At 35.3% G+C, this 24240-nt stretch overlaps 1 protein-coding gene across 4 annotated transcripts in view; it reads right to left on the bottom strand.

Annotated features, from left to right (window-relative positions):
• LOC150101933 (putative leucine--tRNA ligase, mitochondrial) overlaps positions 1–24240 on the bottom strand; it is a 212305-nt gene that overhangs the window by 168990 nt on the left and 19075 nt on the right. For all 4 annotated transcript variants that reach the window (XM_090400328.1, XM_090400327.1, XM_090400330.1 and 1 more), the window contains exons 3-6: positions 23607–23687; positions 15361–15489; positions 3996–4087; positions 3810–3870 (exon numbers count right to left, since the gene is read on the bottom strand). In XM_090400328.1, coding sequence (XP_090256454.1) covers positions 3810–3870; positions 3996–4087; positions 15361–15489; positions 23607–23687 — 363 coding nt within the window. The remainder of the gene's footprint in view (positions 1–3809; positions 3871–3995; positions 4088–15360; positions 15490–23606; positions 23688–24240) is intronic.

Raw genomic sequence — 24240 nt, 5'->3', positions numbered from 1 at the left:
AGTCGGACAATCCGATGAAACAAGTTGCATTTTGAATAAATTTAATTGTTATTCTAGTCTCAGTTATAGCCAGTATATATAAATATGAACATATATATATGTAGATATATATATATATATACATGAATGCCATGGTGGTAGTATATTTGATGGCATTTTTGTGCAACAAACAGCCATAATATCTAGAGCTTCTAAGAGGGGCTTTTATTTACAAACCAAAAGGATATTGGCAGTCTGATGAATGTTTATACAGATTCTCTCACCATGGGCAGAAAATAGTTAGCCATGTGGGATAGCTCTTTAGTAGACATTTTATTTTGGTAGCATACAACAGGGTCAGCTGTTAACATTGAAGTGACACTTGTCTCGATATTGAGATAAGAGATCAGTAAAATTCTAAATGCTCCACTTGCAATTCTTATGACTTGATGGTAGATTGGATCCAACATCCAACCAGCACAATGCACTCTCTCTGGCAGAAACATAGAATTAAAATCCTTAAATCTTGTAAAGTTTTGATCTAATTAGTGCATGATAGAAATGGAGCAACATCTGTCAGCACTCCAAGAGGTCAAGGATCTTCGTTGCTTTAAAGCACTTATCTTGCAAATGGTATATGTGAAGGAGGAAGCTGAGTTTCTTGTCAAATATGGCTACAAGAACTTGGCTTCTAATGCAACTGAGATTCAAGTTTATCCTGGTACAAGTTCTGGATCAGAATGAAGACCACGTCTTTGACAAAAATGCATAAACTGTCTTCTGCTGGGAAAATCTGAATCTATTTGCAGTTGCCCATTCTAAATGGGCATTAGCATACTGGCAATTGTCTTTCTAACCCCACCCACCCATTATACAAACAACAGAAGATGGTGCAGTCATACATATAGAGGATATTACTTACAGTTAAAGGAAGTGGTTAAGTTACCGAGTTAACTCCCTTCTCTGAGGTAGGTATATAGTTGGGAGAGAGAGAGAGAGAGAGTGGTTCCCACTTGGAAGATTCAGTTGGATAAAAAGTTCCTAATAAAAAGAGAGATTCCCTCTGAGACCAAAGTTGTGTAGGTTTTTCAATATTCCAAATTTCCATATCATTTTCTTTGATATGCCTTTCCATATCAAAGAAAACTGATACTAAGCACTCACATTTTAGGAAGGTATCTCAAATGGATGCTTCCACTCAAACTACATGATCAGTTGTTCTGAATGATATTTGTAGAAGCCAAATTCTGTTCTGGAAAAAAACTTGTTTCTCTCCAGAAACCATAAAAGACAAGAGTTAACCATTTTTTTGTCAAATCTTGCACAAGCAGCTGGTCAGAGTAACTGGTTACTAATTTATTGGAGATCTGGGATCCTTCCCTGGCTTAGGAAAGCAATAATAATCACCTTTTGCCAGGTATCTAGGAAAATGTTCTCACAAAAAATTCTACTGAACAGGCAGCAGCAGTTGATCATTAGCAATTGGTGACAGATGTTTGATCATCTCATAATGGATGTTATCTCATCCAACCAGCAGCTGGGTGACATTTATGCAAAGCAGCTTTAATTTTTTCTTTCATGGACAGCCTGTTATACTCTACTATACTGCTTGAAGAAAGCAGAATGTGCTATTTTTCTGCTTTACATTTTTGGGCAAGGAACTCTACAGGGATATGAAGATACTGCTGATGTTTTAGCAAAAATCTCCTCAAGAGTGTCTGCAATTGCTGTTGGCTTGGCAATTGTGCACCATTATGTTCAAGGATGGAAAGTGAGTGGGTGGGTGGTATATCTTCCCTTTGTTTTCTGGATTTTTCTTATTTGCTATTAGTTACACTTGTTATGGAAGATGTGCATTGGATCCAGGATTCCTTTTGGCTCTGATGATGGATGTAACTTGCTCAGGGCATGTTTGAAAGGAATATTTGTTGTTGTGGGGTATCTGCAGAAGATACTCCAAGCTTCTAGGACTGCTATGCAATCAATGTTCTACCACAGTTTAGGGAAAAGTGGAAAATGACTAAATGTTTTAGGAATTTAAGTTAAGCAGCTTGTGTAATACACTGTCACATGACTCACTGCATTGAAGATGAGCTGACTGTTACAAAATCAAATTTTGATAAGGAAGAGTAGTTAAGCCAGGCAGCTTTCCCATTTTACCATCATGATATCCATGATGTAGTACATAGCTGCCCATGCAGAAAACTAGATATCATGGGAAATCAGTTTCCTACTTAAATTTAGAGAGGAAAAAGGGAGGGTGAGCAAACGGTTGTCAATAGCAGTGAATGTTTGGGTAGGCAAATGGAGGGTGTTGCTTCCTGTGTTTAAGAAGATGAGATTATTGTTATTGAGCATACATTCAAGAACGTTTGCTCTGATGTTAGTTTGGGTGCTACCATAGTGTTCTGTCTGTTTAAATCCCTCATTAAAAATAAAGGAGATGGCAATATGACATCATCAAGGTCATCCTGAGATATATCTGCAGAAGGAGGTAAATAGCTGCAGCATGCTGTTATAAGAGATCCAACCAAGAGTCAGATGGCAACTGCCTCTATATTTGTATTAAATGGGACTTGCTGGAAGGGGATACTCGAACATGACCTTGTCTTATTAAATCCATACTGTTCATTGCAAAGTACAGATTCTCTGTCAATCCATTTCTGCATCTGATCTCTTCCCAGCTTTTCCAAAATATTCATCACTACTCCAAAGATGCTGATAGTTAGACACATCAGTCCTTGCAGAATCCTTAAGCAATGGGATTATCATACATTCTTTCCACTACTGTGGAATCAATCCTGTTCTGATATTCAGATTATACAGTCTAGTCAAAGCATCCATACTGATATCCCATTAGTCCCTACTCCTGCATTCTTCTTCAGTGCAATAGTACCTCCTTCTCATATACCTGAATTTCTTTATCCAGTGAAGAAGTAGAACTGAGCTTAATGCAGTATACACAAGGTTTAGCATAATGGGCACATTAGCTGAACAAATCTCTTCTGCATCTGCCACCCATATACCATCTGTATTTAGTAGCTATTCTTTAATATTCATTCATTTTTTTTTTCTTAACTTGCAGCAAAATGGCAAAAATCTTTGGCGTTGTCTTCAACTTGCAGAACTAGTTTCTTTTTACATTTAGACTTACTTGTACAATATTTATAACTCTTCTGGTTTGCATCTAATAATTTTCATAACTGACATCATACTTATACAAAAGATATTCCTTCAAGATCTTCTTTTTCTTAATAATCTCTTGCTTAATAAGACTGTACATCCATTTCACTCCTACCTTATTTATTCTTCAAACTTAAACTTGTTGGAAATCCATTTATGACAACAAGGAAAAGCTAGCTACTAGTTAAACTTCTTCTTCACTAATAAACCCTCACTCTCAAAATTAAATCATCTCACTCTCAAAATTTAACAGTAGGAATTAAATTCAGTTTATTTGTAGCTTACTCACAATCTGATCATGCACCATGGTAACAATATTTTTATTGATTTGTAATTTCAATTGTGACATTTATTTTAAGTATCTATATTTTTCCAGTCTTTTTATCTTATAAAAAACACTTTGGTAAAATGATTAGCTTCTTATTTTAAGACAGAAAATTATTCACTTATACTGCAATAAAATGTCACCATTCATTGAAATTTTTTATATCTGTTAAGTTCTAGTATACATCTCTTCTTGGTATATTAATTAATTCTTATGGAAAAAACTGCTTTGCTTTCTGTTATACTATTCAGCAATATGTTATGTTTTTCAATGGATGGCTGACTATATCTACATATGCATAATACTATGAACAGGTGCTTACTCTTTTCCAGTCAAAATTCACTCCAAGTTCTTTCAACTGTTGTTTCATCACTGCAATGTTGCTAAATAAAAAGAATGAATACAGAATAAGTGAATTCAATTAATAAATGACAATCAGAATATGAGATAAAATGAACTGTATATTAGTTTAAATTTATTCAAGAATGGGAAATAAAAATATAAGTACCTGTATGTCCAGTTTTTGGGATGCTCCTTTTTTTCAATAGCTGCATTCTCTGCCGGGAGCCCAAATGCATCCCACCCCATTGGGTGAATAACCTTGAGACCATATGTAAAAAAAAAGTAAACATGAAATAATCCCTGGAATCTCAGTGTGGTCTATAATTCACAGGCAGTTTCTTACATAAAATAAAATAATCTGTGTCCTCATATTTACATAAAAAAAGAGTATTTTAATTATTTATTATTATGATAGGTACTATGTGTGCTAATCTATATTTAGTCTGACGAAATATATGTTTTACAATTTTTATGATGATGAAATTTTTTATATCCTTACATATTTTTGTATATAATTTTACATGCTAATTAAATTTATCTCCTGTTTTCACATATGAGGATGCTATGAATGTTTTGTTCATAGATATTTATATATAAATATATCAATGATTAGTAGCATTTTTGCTTTGAACGAAATATCACAAATATATGGAAGAATGTTATGAAGAAAGATAAAAAGTAAATATTTTCAGATATAATAATTTTGATTTATGAGACATTTGAACTGGAGACTGACTCAATGTTATATGATGAAAGTGGTTTCCTAACATTAATAATCTATGCTTCCAAATACTAATCACCAAGGTTATAAAGATATTTTAGAACAGTTACCAAAGTTCTTTTCTCTTGTATCAACACAAAAATAACTTCTTATTGTTTTTCTTCCTCCTTAAATGAAAAGAATGAAAATGCTATTACTGATTATCACTGAATGACCTTCACAGGACTTATGATAGGAACTCTATATTGTCACAAAGTTTCTGCATCACTCCTTAAAATTATCTAACTTTTTGCTCCCTTGCTCACTACTCTCTTACACAAAATCCAGGGATGGCCCCTTGTCCATTTGATTGTTTTCTATCCTTTCAAAAAATGTTCCAGGTTACATCTGTAAATCTCAATCGCCTATCACTCCTGCATTGTCAAACAATATCAGGATGTTCTGATTACCTTTGTATACCCCATCTCCAAAGTTTTTCATCCCTTTCAAATACCAGCAACCAGATCTAAGCAGTTCACATATCATCTTATCAGGGCTTCGTACAATGGCACCAACACATCTTTATCTCTTCTAATCAATGTCTTTCCTGTTGCTCTGGGTTGTATTTGCAATATGCTGCCCTAAACTTTGATTTTCTATCTATCATTACCCAAACTCTCTTGCTTCCTCTACTTCCTCATATTGTCCTACCAGCAGACTATATAGCCTGCCATCTGTGTTCAAGTTCAAGATCTTATAGCCAGCTACATTCCTGGCATCCTCGTGCATTTCACCTTTCCGTTTCATTCAAATCCTTGTGAAGAGCAACAACATAGGCATTATTCCTAATATTGCTCTCCAGTTCTGCATTGTTCCCTATACCTAGTCCAGCCATAATACTGTTACAATATGAACAGTGCATAAACTTTTAATCTATCAGTAAATCATTGATAGCTTTCAGCATATACAAACCATATGTATAATGTGCACATAGCAGCACTGAATGTTCGAAATTTTCACCTTTTGCACACCCAAATCATGCACACCCAAAGACTGTGAGGCCACATATCGATGGTGGCATGCACAACATCCAATGGAAATGCTGCCAATCTCACTCCAAACCGGTTTCATGCTAAAATAAACAGTTAAATTAAGCGTAGTGGCCTTGGAACTATTGATTTTTGACATTTTTGATGTTAATCAAAAGTTCAATGGTTGAATAATCAGTAAAACTACAAAGAAACCTGACAGTGAATTGATCTATTTTTGTATGGCATGTTGGAGTTTGAAGAACACAGAGGACTAAAAGATTGGATATCAGTAAGTCAGATGTTGTATAATTTGCATGTGTACTAACAGGAGAGGCATACCCCAGTCATATTGTAATATTTTTGAGGTTACTGTAATTAATATAAATTTTCTTTACCTTTTTTTCTAATGTTATTGTTACTGTGCCTTTGTAATATATCTATCTTTCTTTTAATCATCTTCTATATTTTCATTCATTAACTTTTTTATACTTTATCCTTATCCGTTACCTTTCTATATAGTCAGTTAATCTTAATACCTTTTCTCTACTTTCAATATATTATACTTAAGATTTCTAGAAATTTATTTGATTATTCCGGACTGTGCCACTAAAAATCTCTAATTGGCATAAGAAATTGTTTACCTTCAGTAAAGCACCTCTATACAGTTAATTACAGTCGTAGCTGACTCCTAACTTAAATTTTGTACCAAGGTTTAATTTCTTTCCCGCTAACAGGATCGGATTTTATTTGAGAATAGTGCAGTTGCAAAAAAGATCAGACGGCACTTCTTATAAATAAAACAAACATATTTATTCACACTAAGACAATAATACAATGTATACACTTAAATGATGTTACTATCATTTCCTCTCAAAGCTAAGCATCAAAATTAAAACATCACATAGAACAACTCTTAGGCATGTTATAAACATCAGAGACGTAAATCATCAAACAAATTAATTCTATATATCAAATAACTATCAGCCCATTTACAATCTAGGAATTATCATGCTTTGACTAATAAAATCTCCAATTCTAACTTTCACAAAAAAAATGTAACACTCACTTAGCAACCAACTTCTCACACCATTATAATTCTAAATTCTATAATTTTCTTATCAATTCTTTTAAATCATTTCAACACAATACAACATAAGCTTAAACTTTCATTAATATCCTTCAAATTATTCAAAAAGCAAACAGATTCACTCCATGCTAATAAGTTTCAATCTATTACATCCTTCAGTTCTAAGAATTCAGTCTATCCAAAACAGTCCTTCACATCACATATAAGAGAAAGTTTTTCAACAAAAAAATTTCAACTCACATTAATTCTTTCATAGGCACAATTGCACTTAGTCGTATCTTCTCTTAGGACTTATTCTGGATTCCCCTCTATCGCTTCAGACATGTCATGGAAACCGTGTTCTCCTCTGGAATTTCTCGCGGGGCTGGAGCTCGATCTTTCGGCATTGTAGGCACTAGGACGTGCGGTCTGACAGTCAAAGCCTTGTCATCCAGGTCCTGAGCCACTACTTGCTCTATAAGGTTTCGCCTCCGTTTACCCTACACGAATTCATCCGGGATTCCATGGATCGACCTCCCCTCTTCTCCCTGCGTCAGATCTCCCAATGCATGATAGTCGATGCACACTAGTCGATGCCTGTCAGTCCATTGCTGACCCTTTTATTTTGCCTCTTGCGGGACCCTGCACGAAGTTTTTAGACCCCATATATTTCCGCGCAAACTTTGAATTAAGTCTGAGATCCCCGTACCTATCACGTGCTAACTCCTTTCCTTCTAGAAAGTTCCGACTTCTATCTCCCTGAAGTGTAGTTTAATCCCTTTTTCAGTATAGCGTAACAGCTTCTGATATATACCACCCCCTTTTGCTATCAACCTTGACAGTGGTGTCGGACTGCTTTGGTTACAATGGGTTTCCATTCTACCCTATACCAAGTGATACATCAAATATATTTCCGAACTCTAAGGTAATTTGCCGCTAAACTTCTATTTTTAGATACTTGTTTACTTTACTTTAGCATGTTTAATTTCTTAGGGTCTCTACAGATGGGCATTTTGTATTACTTGTGTAGGTAATTCTAACATACTTCTGCTCTCTAAGGGATTTTATTTTGAAATACACACTATCTACAGTATCATGTAAATTTTTCTGTGCTAATTTTATATGGGCTGCTATTATTATTTACATCTATTATATACAAGTTTACAATTCTTTGAATTTCGGATGTGACTCCTGTAAAATCGATGCAATTAAACATTGTAAGAATCATGACGCTGCATCGAATTTTACAATATGATAGCAAATCACTGCTTTTTTTAACTTGTAAATGTCTGTAATGATTTAATAATGTTTTTAACAGTCATATATGTCGGATAAATGAAGAATTTTTTGATATATGCAAATGAAAAATTTAGAATAATTTTCACATCCAAAAACGTTATTCTGAATAACATGGCTTAAGGGAACACACATATACACCATTAAAAGTTCTTCCATTTCAGCGATACAATTGTCATGTTTTGTAGACAACTGTAGTGTTAACTAATGTAGCACTTTTTACTTCACTAAGAACTTTGTTTTTAACAACTGTTACAACAGTAGTGCAAGTTAAGTTTAGTCTGCAGTCTATCTCAGTGTTTGATATACTGTCCTGACTAAATTTAATAATTTACCTTAGTATGTAATTTAATAGCTTTTAATTTTATAGTCAGATACATTCCTGGCATCCTAGTGCATTTCACCTTTCTGTTTCATTCAAATCCTTGTGAAGATCCTTAATTTAATATTCCATTTCCTCCACATAGCCTTTAAAGGAATGCGGAGAACCGATCAGGGCTTCTGACCTAATGTCCAATCCTCACCTTCTCGTGGTGCACCCTGTTCGGTATCTACTTGGATACTGAATGAATGAGGATGGGCTGGCAATTTGGGATTTAGCCGACCAAATTGTATTCTTATTGGTTAAACCAAAATAAAAAAATGATGGTACAACATGACAAAATTTCATGCTGGCTGGGGCATCGTCCGGTTAAACAAGGCCACCCATTGTTTTTGCCAGGGAACCAGGGCGAACAGCAATAAGTCAGCTACTGGAACAAATCTGAAAACAAACCTCAACTCAACATCACCAGAGTTAAAGATCAGTACTATCAACGTAAGAAGCCTGAATGGCAAAGAAATGGAGCTAGCTGAGGAATTAGATAAGTACCAGATCGATATAATAGGGGTGACTGAAACAAAAAAGACCAAAACTGGTGAGATCTTTCTGAGCAATAAATACAAAATGTTATATTCAGGCAATGACAATCAAGGAAAAGAAGGAGTAGCCATAGTATTCAACACAAAATATGAGGCTAATCTTCTTGAATGGCAGTCAGTCTCAAGTAGAGTAATGTGGGCAAATATGAGAATGGGGAACTGGACAATGAGACTTATTTGTGCCACATATAGTCCCACAGAAGGTTCTACTAAGGTAGAAGTGGAGGAATTTTTTGAGGCTTTAGAAAAAGCAACTGACACAATGAAAAAGGAAAAGTTGGTCCTTGTTGGGGATCTAAATAGCAGAGTAGGAAATGATTGTCAGACATACAAAAATATTTTGAGAAAATTTGGAGAAAAGAGCAAAGCTAATAATAATGGCAAATATCTGTTGGATTTCTGCTCACGACATGGACTGGTTATTACTAACACCATGTTCCAACATAAAAATGTGCACAAATTCACATGGAGAGAAGAGGCTAGGAATAAGAAAAGTCTCATTGAGTATGTTATTGTTGATAGTTATGTTTTCTCCCTGGTGAAGGACACCAGAGTGTACAGAGGATTTGAAATTGGAAGTGATCACTATTTAGTCTTGAGCAGGATAAAATTGAATTTCATATTGAAAAGGATAACATGTAAGAAAGTTTTAAAGCGAATAAAAGTTGAGCAGCTCTCAGACGTGAACTGTAGACTAAAATACACAAAGATTATCGAAGAAAAAATTAAAGAGTTTGAGAACAGGAATCAAACCTTGGAGATTCAGTGGCAAACTCTGAAGAAAACATTGATTGATTCTGCCAGAGAGGCATGTGGTGAGGTTGTCTGCAAGGATAAAAAAATCAGAACTCCCTGGTGGACACAGGAAGTTAAAGAGGCAGTGAAGGAAAAGAAGAAAGCATATCAAAAGTTCCTGTCAAATAAGTCAGCTTGTGCTCTTAGAGAATATAGAGACAAGTGCAAGAATGCTAAACACTATGTAAAACTAGCTAAACAAAAGTCATGGGAGGACTTTGACAAGAATATAGAAAATAAATATCAAGAAGGTGGCAAAATATTCTGGAGATTGTTCAAGAAGCTTAGGAATGGAGGAAAGAGTGCTGTAAAAGGAGTTAGAGATGATAAAGGTGACATGAAAACTGGAGAAAAAGATATCCTTGAAGTATGGAGTAATGACTTTGAAAAACTGCTAAATGAAGCAAGCAGTGATGACAGCACAGTGGTAAAAAACACTGACCAGGCATGCAGTCAGGAATACATATCCATACTTGAAGTAGAAAAAGCCATCAAAGGCTTGAAATGTTGAAAGGCAGCAGGAGTAGATGATATTCGACCAGAAATGCTGAAGCATGGTGGTATAAGAGTCTTACAGTGGCTGCACTGCATAGTTCAGAAAGCCTGGAGAGAGGGACGAATTTCTGATGATTGGAGTAGAGCTCCCATAGTACCCATATATAAAAAGGGAAATAAAACTGAATGTGAGAATTACAGAGGTATTTCCCTACTGAGTGTGCCTGGCAAGATCTATGCAAGTATACTTGAGAAACGGTTGAGAAGAATTTTGGAAGAAAAACTTGGTGAAGAACAAGCTGGATTGCGGCCAAACAGAAGCTGTCAGGATCAGATCTTCACTTTACGACAAATAGTCGAGAAAGCATGGGAATATAACAAAGATCTGTATTTAAGTTTTGTCGATTTGGAAAAGTCATATGATAAGGTGCCAGAGAGAAGCTATTCAATACGCTGCAGTCATATGGTGCCAATGGGGCATTATATCAAGCAATACTTAGTCTTTATTTGAGTTGTAAGTCAGCAGTTAGAATTGAAGGAAGTACAGGAAGATGGTTTAATGTTAAATCTGGTGTGAGACAAGGATGTACGTTATCCCCTCTGTTATTCATTATCTATATGGATCACATTATGAAGGAAAGTGGTATTAAACATGATATCAAAATTGGAGATGTTAATGTCAGCTCTTTGCTTTATGCAGATGATGTTATACTTCTAAATAAATCCGCTACAAGTCTGCAAGATTCTCTGACTAAATTGAATAGTTGTTGTAATAGATATGGTATGAAGGTCAGCAATAAAAAGACAAAGACAATGAAAATAGGCAGAATCATTGAAAATGTCAACTGTGTTGTGAATGGAGAACCTGTGGAACAAGTAAAACATTTCAGCTACTTAGGCACGATTTTTACTGAAGATGGTAAATTAAATATGGAAATAGACAACAGAATCAGCAAAGCTGGTATGGTAGGAAGTCAATTGAATAAATTCATATGGAATAAGAGAGAAATTAGTCGGAATACTAAATTAGCTGTATACAAGTCAGTGTTCAAACCAGTTTTAACTTATGGATCTGAGAGCTGGGTCAGAAGTAAAACACTTGACCAGAGACTAAAGACTGCAGATATGAGAGTCCTGAGAAAGATTATAGGCATGAACAGATGGCATCAATATCAATATCATATTAAAAACGAGGATATTAGGAAAGAACTTGATATTGTCAGCATCCAGGAATACATTAGCAGAGCTAATCTCAGGTGGTATGGTCACCTGAACAGAATGGGCGAGGAAAGATTAGCAAAACACGTGTTCTCTGCCAGGTTGGCAGCAAAACGACCCAGAGGAAGACCAAGATATGGGTGGATTGATACGGTACAAAGTGCCTTAGACGATAGAAATATAAGCTCTGATAATGTTGGAGTCTTGACAAGTAACAGACTGATTTGGAGGAAAATTGTAGATAGGAAGTTAGTAATGATATAATTTTTTCACGTAGTACTATCATGTCCTGTACACCCCTTGTGGGTACATGGCAGGAATTTGATGATGATGATGAAATGTAACATATACTAAAATATTAATTATAAAAAATGATAGCAATGTTACATTGCCATCATCAGAGATCACAAAACACTGAGCAAATGCTGAATAAAGGCAATAGAAGTCAAGCCTAGTCCTAAACAGTGCCCACTAGGGGGCACTGTTTAGGACTCTAGGCTTGGCCACTGGGCTGACGTTCTTAAAATGTATGCTTCCCAGATTTAGGGCAGTCTCATGCATCCAAATTTGCTGAGGATTGGAAAGTTTTTCAAAGCTGAGGCAGATTTGATGAATAGTCTTTCATACTTATATTTTCTGCATTGTAATAGAGTGGTCTTCTTTAAGCATATCCTGTGGTGGGTACCTAAAGAATGGTCAGCAAGTCCTGAGTGGCTGTATTGGTGGAACAGGATGTAGTCCTTGTGTTTGGATATCCTGATATTGGCTGTCTTGTTGTTTGGCCATAGTAGGAAAGTTTATATTAGGTTCATAGTAGGAAAGTCGGTATATCAGGTCCCTTACAACTACAAGGGACCTGATATACCTGACAGGTCTAGGGGGATGTAGCTGGTCTTTGGTGGAGTAGATAAGGATTACCAATTTCTTATGTTGTCTGTAACTGGTTATAAGGTCATATTTACTTAGAATTTTTGTTAATTTCTTGGACGTGCTGCAGAATATATGGAATGGTGATAGATCTTGAGTAATCTCTGCTTTGAAGGAGGAGGAGGGGAGAAGAGAAGGTTGTTGTTACATGGTTTTATTATGTTTATTTTTTTTTTTGGGGGGGGGGGTTGTGACCACTGGCTAAGAAAGTGTTAAGGGTATGGTCAAGTTCAGTAGTTAGTACTCTGTTATCTGAACGGATTAATTTTGCCCTGTTATATAGAGTTTTTATAATCTCATACTGTTGGGGGGCGGGGTTGGGGGGGACGACTGCTGGTGAACATATTTACCTGTATGTGTAAGTTTTCTGTAAATGAAGAATGCCAGGGATTCTTCAGGCTGGTGTGTAATCAGAGTATCTAGAAATGGGAGACTGTGGTTGTTTTCCTTTTTCAAGATGAATTGGAGCCTGAGGTGTTGATTGTTCTGGTGTTAAGAAACTGTGGAGTGTATCTAGGACATGTGGCCTGGAGAACACATTATCCACGTAGAGTAGCCAGACAGTGGGTTTCTGTGGGGCAGAGTTTAAGGCTTTTTCTTCAAAGGTCTCCAATAAAGAAGTTGGCCAGGGGCAGAGAGAGTGGAGAACTCATAGCATTCCCCTCCCTCTGTTTGTAGAAATTTCCTTGCCAAACGAAATAGCCTGAGTTCATGATGAACTGATATAAGGCTGAGATATCGGGAGAAAATATGGCTCTCAGGAGGAAAGTATTAATTAAAGTCTTTTATAATTAATATTCTAGTATATGTTGTCATTTCCTGAAAAATTAAAAGCTATATATATAACCAGCATATAAGCTTATCTATAAGAATGTGATGTAATAGGTTTACATATCTTCTTCCTTTCACTGGAAGCAACACTTTTACTTTGAATTGTATCTGCCATTATTAACAACAATAACATAAAATGATAGTTTATAGTTTATAATTCGTGGCAAAACATCAAAATACAGAGAGATGTAATGAGCAATGATGCCATAAATGATGACCTACAGTTCGTGAAAACTGCAAACTGCACATCGATTGATTCACTTTGAATCCTATCTAGGATGCAAAGACCCTCTATCAGGTGACTTTTCAATCAAAGGTTAGTTAATGCTGGTTAGATATGGAGTTAGTAGGGTTTCCTCCTCCCAGAGAGTGAGTTTTTTCACCCTACAAAACAGGCAAATTGGCTAGAAGAATATAACAACTGAGAGCACCATGCAGATAACATTAAGTGACCTATTAAGTACCTTATTAAGTGCCCTTAATAAGGTTTCAAACAAGCTAAGTTACTTGGCTGTGACAGGTCGCTGAGCCTAACAAGAGAAAATGAGATATACATGGATACATATACACATTTGTATGCACTACAGTACACATAGTACAAATTCCATAGGATCTGAACCTTGTATCCTTTAAAGATAGTGTGCACAAACACCAGCTCATGTGAGCTGGTTAAAAATTTCAAGAATTTTGTTAACTAGTTGTTAAACCAACAATAGCTATAACTTGTACAGCAGCAAGCTTCAATTCCCAATGGCTAACAGAGTTTGGGTGATAAGCTTATATGTGGTGATACAGAAAATCGTAGGGAGCATGCTTATTTTGGCTCTCTGCTTCTTATCTCCTGCCACATTCTTTGTGCAGCAGCCTGTGTAAGGATTATAGCAATTTTACAGGAATATTATTTTTCAACAAACATCTCCTTAATTATGCTTAAGCAGCTTCTTAAGGTAATAATATTCTTCTTTTTTTTGTTGAAAGTTAGAGATAGGTAAAGATGACTTCTCCATTGCTTTCACCTTGGTATCACCACCTCTGGGTCTGGCTCCCACTGACGAGACCACAATAAAGGTCGAAACTGATCTGTGTAGTGGCCCATCCTTTAATGCATAGCATTATACATGTCCACAAGGAGATGTGCTTTGCATTATGGGAGATACTAAGACAAGGAGTGATGAGAACTTGGTCCACCTTTACCACGAGTTCCCTCAGTCCTGAAGATACTTCAGGCACAAACTTTGTTTGCTTACACTTGGATAAAGGATTAAACTAAATTTATTATAGTCTAACCAGGTGGGAAAAACTTCCAACATCTTTCTCTAAATCAAAAGTAATTTAATAATAAGGTGAGACACCTGTTGGCAACTCGTATAGGTAAAGATGACTTCTCCATTGCTTCCACCTTGGTATCACCACCTCTGGAGTCTGGCTCCCACTGATGAGACCTCAATAAAGGTCGAAACTGGTCTGGGTAGTGGCTCTTCCCTTAATGCATAACATTATACATGTCTGCACCTTTACCATGAGTTACCTCAGTCCTGAAGATACTTCAGGTGCAAACGTTGTTTGCTTACACTTGGATAAAGGATTAAACTAAATTTATAATATTCTTCTTAAGGTAATAACATTCACAATTCTAGAAATGCATAATCTGTCAAAGATTATGCATTTCTAGAATTGTGAATGAACCTAATAAGGTCATTACCCTAAGAAGTAGCCAAGGTAAACTTAAGGGGATTTGCTGATAATGGAATTGGTTTATACTTTTGGGGATTGCTATTCTCAAAAAGGAAGAATTACTATGTTTTTTTATTTTTTTTTTTTTCCCCCCCAGTAAGCTGGTTTTGTTAAATATTTACCAGCATGCCCTCTGGGTGCATGTATACAAAAAAACAAAAAAAAAAAGTGTCTGTCTGTCTGTATGACAGTAATAAATCTTGCAAAAATTTATGACTGTCATTTTAGCTTCACTGTATGGAATTTTTGTTAACTAACCAAGAAATAAAGGAAAGCACCAAGCATGAAAAAAGTCAAATTTCCTTTCCTTTTAAAACTTCCTTTAAAAAGTCAAATTTCCTTTCTTAGGATTATTCTTTTCCATGGATCCCTCTTCCTCCTTGGGAAATTCCTGCATATATCAGTGATAAATTTATAAGTCAAAGGCTTTAAACAAAGAAAAATTTTTTTACAGCATACAACAGGTAAAATTCTTAATATGTAAAACAAAATGCAAAAAGTACCATTTTAAACATACTTTTTTGCCCCTCATCATATTAAAACGTGCTACTGCATCACTTAAAGAATACACACGAATATGACCTATATGAAGTGCACCTGAAGGATATGGAAACATTGACAGGACATAAAATTTATCCTTTTGTTGCTGAAAGGGGAAAAATTTGTGAATATAAAATATATACTGTCTGAATATTTAATGCAGATGAAAATAACTAATTAATTTGCTCTTATAAGTGAGTAAAAATAATTTTAATTATATAAAAATAACTAAGGAAATAATTGTAGATAATCAGAAGAAAGGTTTGTTTCACAATTATTATTATTATTATTATTATTATTATTATTATTCAGGCCTCCATGGAGTCAAAAGACTCATCGCGGGAGGTCCTTCCTAGGAAACACAAAGCTATCAAGACTCATTGCGGGAGGTCCCTTCTAGGAAACACAAAGTCTATCATACCACTCCTTAAACGCATTGACAGTTCTCGCTCTCACCACTCTATCAGGAAATGCATTCCATGGTTCAACCGCCTCCATGCAAAGAAACCACTTCTCACCCTCTTGCTCACAGAGTCCTTCCGTAACTTCCAGAGATGGCCTCTTGTCATCACTCCTTCTCGCTGTTCACCCAAGCAAAAGAGTTCCCCAGTGTCAACCCTGTAACCACCTCTCAACAATTTAAAAGTCTCAATCATATCACCTCTCCTTCTTCTATCCACCAAACTCTGAAGTCCACATTCCCTCAGCTGATCCTCATAATTAACATTGTACAGTCCTGAAACCATCTTTGTTATCTTCCTTGGTACCCTTTCCACAGTTAATTTATCCCCTTCAAATCCTGAAGAATAGTCTAAGTGTGGTCTGATCAGAGTCTTATACAATGGAATGATAGCTCTTTTATCTCTGCAGGTCAGCATCCTTCTCATTATTGCAGCAATCCTCTGTGTTACCTTCACCACCTTTGCAATATGTCAATCATCAATCCCAGATCTCTTATCTCCCCTACTTCCTCCAGTATAGCTCCTCCAACAGAGAATGCAGTGTCCCATCGATGTGTCCCAAACCTCAAGACCTTACATTTTTCTGCATTAAACTGACACCCCCCAGTCATTTGCCCATCTGTCTAACTTATTCAAATCCTCTTGCAGGGCTACCACATCTGCCTATTACTAATAACCTTCCCAGCTTCATCTGCAAACAACTGAATATTCCTCTGCAATCCACTGACAATGTCGTTGATATAAAGATTAAACAATATAGGTCCCAGTACTGAGCCCTGTGGGACCCCACTTGTTACCCTCTGCCTCCTTGAAACTGACCCGCCATACACAACTCTCTGATATCTATCAGACAGCCAATCCTGAATCCAGTTGACCAACCTGACATCTGAACCCATGTGCTGCAACTTAAATATCAGTTTATCATGTGGCACCCTGTCAAATGCCTTCGCTAAGTCCAAGAAAATGGCAGTATATGCTTTTCCCTCATCTACTGCTCTTGTAACTTTATTATAAAAGGCTAGCATATTACTAAAACAAGAGTGCCTCTTCACAAATCCATGTTGACTACAGATAACATTAACCTCATCTGTCCAATGCTGTATGCAGTTCCTCACTAATTTCTCCAAGATCTTAACAACTACTGATGACACACAAACTGGCCATTAATAATTAGACACTTCCAGTCTGCTACCATCCTTATGCAATGGCACTATCTTACTTTCCTTCCTTTCCCTAGGCCAGACTTTCATTGAAAAGCCAGGGCAAAGGAGCTATCAATTCTTTAGCACATTCTCTCAAAACTCGTGGTGAAATACCATCCAGTCCCACAGCTTTAATGACAATCAGAGTACTCAGTATTTGGAACACACTCTCCTCCTGCACCTTTAAACCTCGAACCTTCCCTATCCCTAGTATTAAATTTACTCCTCCAGGATGAAATATTCCAATAAAGTGTTCATTGACAATTCCACTATGTCCTCTGGATTAGTCACACTATTCCCATTTTTATCCCACAATGTCATTCATCCACAATCATTTCTCCTCCTACTGGTCACATAGCTAAAAAATTCCCTAGGATTTTCATTGGATCCTAGGGCCAATCTCTTCTCATATTCCAGTTTTGCCTTCCTTACCATACTAGTCACTCTCCTGGCCTGTGTCTTATATTCTTCATGCATCTGCTCTTCACCTGTCTCCTTATATCTCTTCCATAGCTTCTTCTTCACATGCAGTTCTTGTTTAATATTGTTTGTCCACTTTACTCCAAACTGTGTCCGCTTCTTCATTTGTGGAATACAGTTTACTATTGCTGCTAACAAATATTCCTTCACAATTTCCAAAGCACTAATGATATCCCAGCCTTCCAATTCCTCCCTCCATGAAACTTCCCCAAGTCGATGTCTAAGACCCTCCTGGTTTCCATCTCTTTGATACTCCTGCATGTCTATTCATCTTCCAAGTCAAAACCACATGGTCACTCTCTCCAACTGGTGGGAGAGATGTCTTCTTCTTCTTCATGTAGCTTCCTCAGTGAGAGAGTGCAGCACCATGTCCTTCCAGTTCTCTCTGTTGGTGGCTTTCCTTTTTGTTTCTGCATACCCATGTGATCCTGTGAATGATCTTATATCTTTAAGCCATGTCCTTCATTTTTTGCCTCTTGATCCTTTTCCAATAATTTTTCCTTCTAAAACTGTTAGTATCCTCTGTCCTGGTGAACTTCTCAGTACATGTCCTGCCAATCTCTGGATCATTTCCTGTAATAAAGATCTCTGCGCTCTCATTCTCTGTAGGACATCTGTATTTGTCACATGTTCTGTCCATGGGATTTTCAGAGCTCTCCTATAGCACCACATTTCAAAGGCCATTATCTGTTGCCTTACTCTCTTCTTGAATATTCAGGTCTCACTTCCATATGTGAAAATTGGCCACACTAATGTTCTTATCATTCTTTTCTTTATCTCGATACTCACAGAACTTCTGAGAAGATCTCTATTTTTCCAGAATGCATCTTTAGATATGGCTGTTCTTATTTTGATTTCTTTATCTTGCTTTCCATCTGCAGTAAGGTAGGTGCCTAAATATTTGTATTCTGTTGTATGTTCAATTTTCATATTGTTTATGAATATTTCTGGCTCAGATCTGCTTTCTTTTGAGATTTTCATAAATTTGGTCTTTTTTGCATTTATATCTAATCCAAATTCTTTATCTTCTTCAAGTAATAGCTGCAGTAATTTGATTAATTTGTTTCTGTTTTCTGCTATTAGAATGGTATCATCAACATATCTAAGATTGTTGTATTTTATACCATTGATACTAATTCCTATTTTTTGTTTTTCAATCTTTTTCATCACTGTCTCACTATAGATATTAAATAGATTTGGTGAAAGGATACAATCTTGTCTAACTCCTCTTTTTATTTTCACTACAGAAGTCTCATCGTTAAACAGCTACATTTTCTGTTCGGTGTAAATCATTTTTATAATCTTAAGTTCATGATCTTCTATGTCTAATTTATCTAATATATTGAACATTTTTATGTTTTACCCAGTCAAAAGCCTTCTGGAAGTCTATGAAGCATATGTAAATGTTCCTATTTCTTTCAGGTAATCTTTCTATTAGTATTTTTAATTCCAGGATAGCATTAATGGTTCCCATTCCTCTTCTGAAGCCTTTCTGTTGTTCACTCAATTCACCGCTTATGGCTCTTTCAATTTGTTTGTTAACAATGGCTAAAATAATTTTAGATGCATGGGATATTAGGCTGATAGTTCTGTAATCCTCGCAATTTTGTACATTATGTTTCTTTGGAATTGGTATGCAGATAGAAGTTGTAAAAATTTCAGGTAATTGTACTGTTTTATAGATGTCCTGAATGGATTCCACTAAATAGTTGTTATTATTGCCAGTCAAAGCTTTTAACAGCTCAGTCGGAATATTATCACACCCAGGGGATTTATTATTAGGAAGATTCTTGATTACTCTACCTCCTTTCTTGTGGGTAGAGTGGTATCTGTTGTTATGTTTAACTTAAGGTGTCATGAATCATCTACCATGTTACTATTATCATCATCATCATAGAGGTCTGATAAGTACTCAACCCATCTTCCATTTATCTTTTCCTTATCAATGAGTATGTTTCCATCTTTGTCCTTGATGTTATTAGACTGTACGTTTTGCTTTTCCATTAAGTTCTTTCACTTTCAGGAATGCTTCTCTGGTTTTGTTCCTATTTTGTAATTCTTCTATCTCAGTGCACTGCCTATTTATCCAGTTTTCTTTCAATCTTTTACATAACTGTTTGATTCTTTTATCCAAAGTTTTATATCTTAACCTTTCTTCTTCATTTGCTCCTCTTTTCCATGCTCTTCTTTCATCAATGATTACCTCTTGAGTTATCCATGGTTTTTTCTTTCTTTCTTCTTGTTTATTGATGTGGTTTTTAGCAGATGTTATGATAGCTGCTTGTAGTCTATTTCACAAAGAGGGTTAATTTTCATTTGGAAACTGCGCAGACAGCAGCTCTGAAATATTTTCAGTGAATTTTGATTTTATTATTGGATTTTGTACCATCTGCAGATCCCATTTTAGGGGTTGACTTCTTAAATTTTATTGTTTTCAGGCAAATATTCATCAGAGAGATCTGTCTATGATCAGATCTACAGTCAGCAATTGGCATTACCTTTGAGTTCCATATTCCATTGAAGTAACGTTTACTGACTACAAGTCTAACTGATTTTTGTATCTTCCATCCGGACTTTCCCATGTGTAATGTGCTGTTGGTTTTTGCTCAAAATCAGTGTTAGTTATGATGCGACTGTGCTTGTTACAGAAATCAATCAATCAGCTTTTGTCCTCTCTCATTCCAAATTCCTAGTCCAAATGGACCCACGTGTGTAGATGTTCCCTCTGATCCAACTTTTGCATTCCAGTCACCCATAGCACAAATAACTCGATCTTTCTTGCCTCCAACTTCCTTTATACACCATTCTATTTCATCATACATGATTTTTATTTATGTTTCCTCATTCTGTTCTGTAGGAGCATATACTTGAATGATCAGCATATCTCTAAGTTTAGATTTCACTAGAATTGCCATTCCTCTATCTGATTTTTTGATTATATGGATAATGTTTTTATTAGTTTTCTTCTCTACAAAAACACTACACCTCTTCTTGATATTTCAACACCTGACATATATATTTTATATATCTTGCCATTTGGAAGTTCTGACTCAAAATCTGATGATCCTTTCCAAAAAATTTTCCCTTATTCCTAGCATACTAATATTCAATCTCTCTCATCACATTAGCCAATTTCCCACATTTATTCAATCCTCTTACATTCCAAGTAGCAATATTTAAGCAATTTCTGCATCATGTTTCTTTATGGCAGTCATAGTCATGGATTGACAATACCACAGGGCCTGCTATATCACCCTGACACCACAGTTACAGGGAATATTGAGTCTACCTCCTAGGTTTTAATTCTTTTCTGTGCAGACATGATGCTTTACATAGCAGCATTTTTTATGGAATGGGCATTTTATCCATGGGCCCAGAACCATCCAATCCCCAATGGAGAGATATCATCTCAGTTATTATCAACTCTTCTGATGCTATGACCAAATCCAAAACTCTTGAACCACTTGTTCCTCTATTACATGTTGCCTAAGACATTTGTCCCTCAAGAATTCTAGAAATTCCATTCCCTTATTGCTACATGCATCTTCCTCTCCCCAATTTATACTGATGTAGTTAAAATCCCCCATAACAATCATTCTTCTTGCACTTGCCAAGCTCAACTGTCTAAACATCTCCTGGTCCCCACCCTCTGTGCTCCTTGGTTTGTAGCAACATCCCACTAAATATCCTGTCTTACCCACCTCTATCTCACACCATATGCTTGCAAAATCATTATTGTCACTACCTTCCAAAGTCTCCACTCTTAGAGGACATAAGTCGTCACTTATCATAAGCAGTACTCCACCACCACGCTTTCCCTTCCTATCCTGCCAAAAAATGCTGTACCCTGCTACTTCTTTCCTGTTATTATATCCTCTTCTGTCAACCATGTCTCTGTGATCCCAATAATAATCAAGTAATAATTGCATTCTTACAACATCATTCAACATATAACTAAATGTGACAGTGCTTTTGTCATTAAAATGACCTAATGAAATGATCTGCAAATTTTATAGTGACCTAAATATCAAATTTAAAAAAAGAAATAATTATTACTTTCCTTTCAAATTGCTTTGCCTATTAGCAAAGGAGAGGAATAAATTTTCACCATTAAAGTTTTGAACCTAGAACCTGTTTAACAAGGAAAATAACTGAAGCATACTGAATTTATATAGTTTGGAATGGCTCTATGAATAAGAATGGATCAAATTATATATAGAAAGAAACTAACATTTTCCCCCAATAAACTTGGAATTATTTTTAAAAAAATCTTTTATCAAGCAGTCAATTGTTACCAAGATGAACCTAAGATTGGATTAACAATAAGAACTAATGTCCTATTTATGTTAAATTAATATTACGGTTAGAGGTCTCTTATAACTGTTTTCAAGCAATATAGGTTGAAAACATTGAAACAATTCAATTGTTTCAATGTTTTCATTGAAACAATTGAATTGTTTCATTGCTAACATTTCTGTTTCATTGCTAACATTTCTGTTGCATTTTTGTAATTATGATATCTATCTGTAAATAACTTTTGTTCCAAATGAAACAAAGTTATGTCATTCAAAAGAATTACAATGAGTAATAGCACTTCTGTAAAAATAGTACAAATGTCATAAGTTATGCAGTTCATTAAATTTATTTCCAGCTTACATGTTGCAGATTTAATTTTGTTTTGCCTAATTTTATCACACTAGAAATGGTCCACTGAAACCACAATTGATGTGACTCAACACACAAAGTTTTAATGAAAATCCTAAATACCAAATTTCATTAAATTGAATTCAGCCAGTAGAGAATTATTAACATTATTTCAAATCTTTAGTTATGGGTTGGGGAAAGCAATGGTGAACTACCCTGTAAAAATCTCTCCAGGAGTACTTTGTGGGCAATGCCGAAAGTCACCTACGGTCAGAAACGACTGAAAGGGAAAATCAGATCAGATCAGTTATTAAAATCAGTTTTTCAATAAAAATGTTAACTGAAACCAAAACTGAATCACATAGACACCTTCCTGTTTTCTTCCTAAATTCCTAATAAATTATATTTAGCACAAGTGATGTTACTGAAACATTACAACCTCTCATTTCTTTTAGTCTGACAGACTGAAATTCTCAAAAAACTTTAAATAACATAAGAACTGGTTGAAATTTGTTGAATGATGCAAAGAGAAGAAAGAAATCTCAACAGAGGAACAACCTTACACAGTCGTCTCTTCATTTTAGTTTGAATTTCTTGGAGGCCTTAAGCAACATAAGAAAAACAAGAAACAACTTAAATTCAAACTTTGGTCAAAACTGATGGAACTATGTCATCTACAAAAATGTCAGTGTAAGAGGAGATGGAAAAAAAAGTCCTCTCTCTCTCTAGTTCTTTCATTAATTGGATTTCATACTTCAAATTTGGTGAGTCACAGTGAATAACACCATTAAACAAAGGTAACAGACTGATAATATTCAACTTATAATGAACAAGAATTACAGTTGATGGAATTTGAGCTGTAATGATTCTTGCAATAAGAGCAGTCAGTAACTCTCTACTTGGCTTAGGAGTCCTTGCATAACTCTCGATAAGCAATTTTGAATCGAAAGCCAGCTGTACTTAGGCAGCCTATCTCAATCATGTTCGATAGTTTGCCAATTTAACCCTTCAAAAACATGGGAAACTAACATGCAAGCTTATTTAGATTTATGAGGCCATCAGATACTATTGTGTGCCATCTGTTGAAATATTTTTCAAGACATGCTACTCTTTAGATACTGGGTACATATGCATGATAGATTTTATTGCTGTGGCCTATAATATCCAATTATATATATTTAATCTTGCAGAAGTTAAAATTCTGCATCATCTGTTAAAATATTTTTCAAGACATGATACTATGAATGACAGTAGCATGTCTTGTATGATATATTTTACTGCTGGCCAATAATATCCAATTATATATATTGTGCAGTTAGAGTTAACTTACTACTAAAAAACATCATTTGTCTTCTAGTACCTAAATGAGTAAATTTTATCTAATGTTTTAACTCTCACCCTTAATTATGCCATATCAAACATTTAAAATCATTTACCTTGTCTTCCACTTCAGGATAAATTTTATCATTCCAAAAAGCCTCTATGTTTTTTAGAATTTCAGTAGTCAAATGACGATCCTGCAAAAAATGTACATGTATTTTGGCATATTATTTTTGCTTATGCAATAAACTTATTCCAAATTTTTTACATTGATTTATATGAAGCTAAAAATTATAACCTTAAAAAATGTTATTATAAGAATTAAAATTACTACTTCATTTTAAGTTACTTTAAATAGAATTAGTGTAACATTTTTTACTCTGTTCATCATAATAAATTTCTTGCCAGCACTGGCAATTTGTCAACAGGCAATAAACTATTCCTGTAAAATTTATAACCTCCAGACCTTTTAATTGTTTTTTTCTGAGAAGAACATAGCAGATGCCACAGGAACAGTGAATATTATAACTTATTATTTTTAATAAACGATGACCAAACTTGATAACCTTCCTTATATCAAGAATGTAACAGATAAATTAACCAAAATTCTCTACAAATACAACATAAAAGTGTGAAATTTTTTCCTGCCACATGAAAAAATATCAAGATCTCTTCATCCTCCAAAACCTCGACATCACCCAATGAAAAAACCAGGGGTTTATAATATTCACTGTTCCTGTGGCATCTGCT

Source organism: Typopeltis vanoorti, chromosome 11, assembly GCF_054136105.1.
Source record: "Typopeltis vanoorti isolate ZY-2024b chromosome 11, IOZ_Tvanoo_1.0, whole genome shotgun sequence".
Taxonomy (NCBI): Eukaryota; Metazoa; Arthropoda; class Arachnida; order Uropygi; family Thelyphonidae; genus Typopeltis; species Typopeltis vanoorti.
This window is presented reverse-complemented; position numbering and strand designations above follow the sequence as displayed.